This window comes from Thalia democratica, chromosome 1, assembly GCF_965202585.1.
Source record: "Thalia democratica chromosome 1, ktThaDemo2.hap1.1, whole genome shotgun sequence".
Taxonomy (NCBI): Eukaryota; Metazoa; Chordata; class Thaliacea; order Salpida; family Salpidae; genus Thalia; species Thalia democratica.
In genome coordinates, this window is record NC_139165.1 from 25452368 (window position 1) to 25459344 (window position 6977).

At 24.8% G+C, this 6977-nt stretch overlaps 1 protein-coding gene across 1 annotated transcript; it reads right to left on the reverse strand.

The window, feature by feature from the left end:
• Nucleotides 1-1547: 1547 nt before the first annotated feature.
• On the reverse strand, nt 1548-4371 carry LOC145834741 (CTD nuclear envelope phosphatase 1-like). The gene is made up of 7 exons (XM_082942252.1): nt 4290-4371; nt 3985-4109; nt 3548-3619; nt 3158-3274; nt 2276-2384; nt 1861-1945; nt 1548-1599 (listed from the first exon to the last, which is right to left on the reverse strand). Exons 1-7 carry the CDS (start codon nt 4369-4371, stop codon nt 1548-1550), a joined length of 642 nt encoding a protein of 213 aa, XP_082798378.1.
• Between the last annotated feature and the right edge of the window lie 2606 nt (nt 4372-6977).

Sequence of the window (6977 nt, forward strand, 5' to 3'; positions counted from 1 at the left end):
TTATTAATTTAGTAAAAATGTGTTTGTATGTACTAAGTTATCTTCTTTTATATCAAGCAAATAAGTTTAAACTTCTTAATGAGTTTTTTATAATCTAAACTTTGTTTAATGTATTGTTTATGCTAATTTTTTTTGATGAACATAGATATTTTTTTCTCATTGTGTGTCCTGTTTAAGCGGCTCAGGTTTTTATGCCTGAGTCAAACATTGCAAAATAAACAATATAATAATAATAAGAAGAAATTTTATAAATCTTATAGATAAATTAAATTTAAGTGTTGCAAAACAAAAGTTACATTTAAGTTTTATAAGTGTAAAAGAGTAAAAAAAAATACTTAACTTAATATACAACAGATTATCACAAACAAAATAGTAGGTACTCCATATAGTATATTTATTGAATCAAATGCATATTTTAAAGAACTAGTTATAGAAAACGTAATTCAATGCCATAGTTTATGTTAGTTTAAAATGTAACATCTGTGTTATAAGTTAACACTTAAATTAAATACTGAAAACATCAGTTTATATGAAGTATGAAATACCTTTTTCTTTACTAAAAATTAAAATGAAAATACAGTACAGGAAGAAGAAAATAATCATAAACATTAAGGACTTTTTTTTTTAATGTCAAAATTAATTTCGTTAAACAAAACTACAAGTTTGGTTTAAATACATTAGAACTTTTAATGCTAACATCGTATGTATCTTTATTTATTATTTTTTTATTAAAAGTTCTGAATTAAAAAAACTAGATTTTATGAAATTATAGTTTGATTTTATTAAAAACATATAACTTACAATTTAAAATTTATAAGTTTAACAACTTTTAATTACCATCACTATTAAGTGTAGTGCGAACAAACAATATCAATATTTGTTAAGTTACTTTTGATAGTAATATAGCTAAAACAGAACAATTTCATTAAGCCAGTAGCAGTTGTCTTACTTCTAGTTTTAACAGTTTTTGTATTTGCTGAAACATTTAAAAGCATACAATTAATACATACAAAGCATCATTTTATCATTTTGTTTTTGGCTGAATTAGGATAACTGATATAATAAACTATAAAAAAATTTTGCCGCTTTTAACAAGTTTTGCTTTCTTGTTCTATATCTAAATAATTGTTATAACTGCATAGACCGTAGTATTATTTATATTTTTCATTGCATCATGATATAAGTTTAGTATGTAGTCATTAATTTAAAACAGTTACAGACAAATTTAGGTAATTTAAGCTTGAAAATCGAATAGTTTCAAAAATAAATTTTATAAAATACATTTTTTACACATAGACTAGTAGAGATTTTAAAAAAGTTCTCCAAAAAGTATAAAATTCGAAATAATAACAAAATAAGAAAAAAAAAAGTTAAATTTTAATTTATTTTACATGACACTACTCAAAACTAATCACTTCATAAAAATATCTCCATTATTTTATATAAAAAAAACTACAATATAACTAAAATCGAAGTATGTTAGATTGTGAGCTCATTAAAACTTCAATTATTACGTCATAGATGAGATATGACGGCTAGCTCTGGAACTATTCAGCTTTTAAATGTTCTTTGAGGAATACTCTTACATCTTCACAATTCCTGTGTTGTGTAATCGTAGTTTGATAATGTTCAAAATATTATTTAATTTTTTTTTTTTAAACTAAGCTATTTAGAAACTAGTAAAAAAAAAAAATATGTTTTATGTTTATTAAGAATATTTTTATTATTTAAGTTGTTAGTTAAAAAATAAAGAAAAACACGTCAGTTAAAACTATTTTTTTAACTTTTAGAAATTTTTACCACTAAAATAAAATAAAATTAAGTTTATAGTCATAAAAAATATAAAATATCAAGTCTTACCTCATTTGATCGAACATGGGAATTAGTTCTTCAAGACATTTATCAGAATTATCTTCATACCACGATTTTATTGGGATCCCGTTTTCTGTTGAATTTATTGATTAAAACAATATTTTGTTGGTTTGTAATAACAACTAGAATAATTTAATCCAAATAGTTTGATGCATTTAAAAAAAAACTTTGTAGTAATATATTCAACAGAAAATGCGACTTCTACGTTTTTTTAAATAAACAAAAGTTTTGATTATTTAACTAAAAAACTTGTGTTTAAAAAATGTTTTTAGTTTTTTGTGTTTACTTACTTAAAATGACAAACTGCTTATTTTGTTAATTAAAAAAAAACAAAATATATAATATAATTATTAAAGCTAAATATAATATATTTTGAAAGTAAAAAATATTGCTATTAATTTACCTTTATAGTTTCTGTAGGCACTTGGTGAGTTGTCCAGTATAGCGACGTTTGAAAGATCTTCATCAACAATCTTTAGATCTTTGGTGGGACAGTAACTACCTATACAGTGCTGAAAAGTTAAAAAAAAAGTTTAAAAAATATAACAATTTTATACATCCAAACAAGTGTGTGACTTGGTAAATTAAAATAAATGTTACTAGATTTAGCGAGTCTTAACTTTTTGGTTAAACTAACTTTTTGAAACTTGATGTGTTTATATCAAAGAGTAAGATTTTATAGCACAATTTTAACTTAAACTATGACATCTACGCTTGAATATCAGCTACAAGTAGATTAAGATAGTATAAAAATAATAAAGTTATTGTCTTATAATAGTCCTATACTCTGTCGTTAACTATGAAGTTAAAATAGCTCAAATTTTATTGAGAACATAAAAAAATATATAACTCGCTACAAGTAGGTCAAGTTGTTATACCAAACAAAACTATTTTTATTTTGATATAATGGTTACACATAATTAACTGACAAAGAGATACCTAAAAAAACAATAATAAGTTTTGAAAATAGACATATGAATTAAAATAGTAACATAAATATTAAATATGATTTTAAAAGGAAACCCTAAAAAATAATTTTGCATTAAATATACCTTTGAGTTTTAATTACTACTTGTTTTATGTTTAGAACACATCTATGTTAGTTTAGTAGTAACAGGTCTTAAAACGCTGATGTATCAAGCATACAGGTACCAAAACACTATGCCTTCACGTTTGGAATAACTTAACTTATAAGTTTGATACTAATCACGTTGAATTAAATAGTTTCTAAGGCTATACGTTGCATAATAAGTAGCAGTAACTTTTTATAACAATATTTAAATACCTGTTTGAAAAACCTTCTGTTGAGAATACCCCTCCCATTGTCAAGAAAATCAAGAATTTTTGTTGCGTATTCTTCATCTCCAGCAGTGTAAATGACCAAATTGTACCACTTGCTCACCTGTATAATTGTTAAAATAGAAAATTTTGTTGTATAAAGTAGATGTAAAAATTGCTGAGTATTGTGAGAAAAGTGATTGCATAAACTCATATACTATCTGTGTGTAAAGTTTTTATAACAGTGCAGTTTAATGTATAACACTTGTAGGTTAAAATTTATAACTGTTATTTTATTGTTAGCAAAAATACTTTGCTTAAAGCAACTCTGACTTGTAAATCAAGTAAGACTATCAAAGTAAAATTTCTTCATAACTTTTTAATTATTTAAACTAACAGTATCTAGAAACGCATCGACTTTTGGTCTCTTGTAGACACTATACTCCATATCAGATCCATACAACTTGCTCTGTTTAAAATAAGTAACTTAGTCAAAATCATTTGTTCAAAAGAACATTTTTATTGCTTACACTAATATAAAAATATCTTGTAAAGGTCATGGAAGAAAGAAACTTCTTTCTAGGCAAAAAATAGTTTATTTTGTAAAACAAATTATACAAAAGAAAATTAGTGCTTTATTAATCTTATTTTTAACAAGTAGTACTATCTTAAAAAATATGGATAACAATGTATAAAGATCTAGACTAAAGCCCGTTTATGTTTAAAAATACTGAGCGTTTTAGCTCCAATTTGTACATACATTTAACATTTAACTTTATAAATAAAAAACTAACATAATACCTATTACATAAATCAATATAAACATAAACGTACAGTGAAAACAAGATCGGGCTGATGATGAGATTCATACTCCCTGTTCATATATTCGAACCTTGAGTGGATAAGGGTCTCATCCATGTCGAGTACTAGAGTCTTTCTCTTCACTTGATCTTCTTTACCTTTTGAAAGTGCAATAATTTAAGGTGAGTTTATTTTCAAGCTGATTCACGTGTGTAGGCATGATCATCACAAAAATAATTATATAAAAGACATTGAAAACTTATGTTATACAAAACGGTTTTTAATAATTTGAGGTAAGATTATTTTTTAGAAATTAAAATAAACTTGTGAATCTTTACCTTTGTTAAGGATTACGCCATCAGAAGTTAGATCTGCTTCTAATTGTGGTTGCATTTCATTCTTATATTTTTTGCTGGTCATTTTAACGATTTAATTTAAACTTTTTAAAAACTTCTAATAAATAGAAATTGAAAAACGATAAGGTTTTTTTAATAATATGTTATTAGAGCTTCTTTACATTTATCTAAACAAGTTTAAATTATAATATTCGTCGAACTTAGTTATTTTATTCACTTGATAATGTATATTTAAATAAATGCATAATAATGAATAAGATATCTAATCTGCACTAATATCATTACTTAATTAAGTTTTTTAAATTAAAGTAAGTTAAGCAATACTTTTTAGTTAAGACAAATAGCTATATAAATATATTTCAAAAGTAATATGATAGTAAAATCTTTAAATATAAAAACACTATAAAACAATTTCTCAAGAGCTTGTAGCTTTAAAATAGAAACACTTAAAACCTTAAAGATTTATGTCAAAAGTATGAGTAAGCAATTTAGTTTTTATTTTTTACAGCAGTACATAATTTAAACATTTTTATGTAGTATATATACATATACCATTAATGCATACCATTAACTAAGCTATAAATTGCAATTATATAACTTCATCTAAAACACTAATCCTAAGTTTTCATACTAATCTCAAGTCGACCCTATTGCAAGGCAAAAATTTTTTTCTTAGCTATCGGAATTTAAGATGCAACATTTATAAAAACTATGAGGTTTGAAAAGTGTTAGATTCAATTAATCTTATTTAATTCATAACAGGATATATAATTTAGTTGCTCTAACATAGAATACTAGCAATTTAGAACTTTTAAGCTAAGTTTGTTAAAAACACTACTGTTAAAAAGTCACATGAAGTTTAAAAAATGTATAGTTAAAGATTATATTTGTCTATTTATCTATAGGATAAATTAACATATATTTTGAAACTATTGTAAAAAATTTTTAATTGTTTTTATATTTTTCATACACATAAAGCTTTTGTAATGCTTTATGTTCATCATAGCTCATTTAATTTAAATAAAATATGTTTAAACACTCCATAAAATAAGTTGTTGCTTAGATAATACTAAATTATCTGAAAAAATAACTTAGCAATCTGACATTTAACTAAGTAATAAAAATTAGTTTTAAGCAATTTTAACGATCTTAACAATTCTTAAACTAAGAAAATAATGCATTAAAAACATAAAATAAAGTTAAGTACAAAGCAGGGTTTTATTAAACTTATTCCATAGTAGCTAATTTTTAGAAATTTTAAAAATAGAAATACCCCTTAATTATATCTCAATTTTACTATTTAAATAATTATTAATTTGTCTGTTCTCTATTTTAAACAAAAATACACGTTGCAATTTTGTGGTGGTTTTGTTTTGAGTAATAAAAATTAGTTTCGAATTTTATTATATTTTATTTAGTTACTAAAGCACTAAAAAATAATGAGTTATAAGCTTTTTTTTTACTATAGTCAATTAAATTTATCTCCATTAAAAAAGCTACTATTATGTAAACTGCTTGAAATAGGGAAAGCTCAAAATAGTTTGCATATTATAAAAAAATAGGTTTTCCAAAATAAGAACTCCTTAAGTTCTGAGAATCAACAAAAAGTGGTTATAAGACAATTCAATTTCTTAAAAAAGATTTTGATGGCCAAAATTTAGGAGGTAATGTATATTTGAGAAAACAAATGGGTATAACATATCTAATTAGTCTAATTTTAATAACTAAAAAAAAAATAAAATAAAAACACTAGAGCAAAAACTTTAATAGAAATTAAAATATATATCAGCCATATCTTAAAATGTACTCAAATTTTGCAAAAAAAAAGTAAGTAAGTGTGAATTAGACCTACATTTGTATTTTTCTTAGAATACAAATAACTTATTTAGTTGTAACTAGTGATGTACCGGACCCACAATTTTGGGTCCGGCCGGACCCGGATCCGGACTTTTTTTTCAAACTAGAATCCGGCCGGAACCGGATCCGGACTTTTTTTTTTCAAATTAGAATCCGGCCGGAACCGGACCCGGACTTTTTTTTCAAATAAGAGTCCGGCCGGAACCAGATCCGGACTTTTTTTTCAAATTAGAATCCGGCCGGATACGGATATCAGACAAAAATGGCAATATCCGGCCGGACCCGGATAGTGAGTCCGGTACATCAATAGAATAAACTAGCCTGTGTCAGAATGAGGTTTTTAAAATTGAAAAAAAAAAAAAACTTTAATCTAATAATAAGTCGAACAGCTAGCCTAAAGTTTAACAAATTTAGGTGTTATTTACAATTAAAAATCTGAAATCAAGTTCTTGAACAAAATACACTAGAAAATTACAAAATATTGAAAACTGGATCAGCTCAAACTCATTCAAAATCTAAAAGAAAACTAGCCTGAGTTTTTACAAAAAACTAAACTAGCCTGAGGCAGTCCAAGATTTTCTAAAATTCCCAAAAATTTTCAAACTGGCAGGGTTGCCACTGTTTAAGTCAATAAAACTAGCTAGAGTGAGTATAAACAAGCCTGAGTCAGAATGAGGTTTTTAAAAACTGAAAAATTACTTTAATCTAATAATCAGTAGAATAGCTAGCAAAGGTTGACAATTTGGTAGTAAAGTTGTGGACTGATTGTGGTACACTTAACTTATTAGTACTACCAATCATAATTAAATCCTA

Coding starts and splice junctions, on each gene's coding strand:
- LOC145834741 (XM_082942252.1), bottom strand. CDS start 4,371: ATGACCAGCAAAAAATATAAGAATGAAATGCAACCACAATTAGAAGCA. Junction 3,275..3,547: donor TCGATGCGTTTCTAGATACT/GTTAGTTTAAAT, acceptor ACAATTATACAG/GTGAGCAAGTGGTACAATTT. Junction 2,385..3,157: donor ACAGAAGGTTTTTCAAACAG/GTATTTAAATAT, acceptor TTAACTTTTCAG/CACTGTATAGGTAGTTACTG.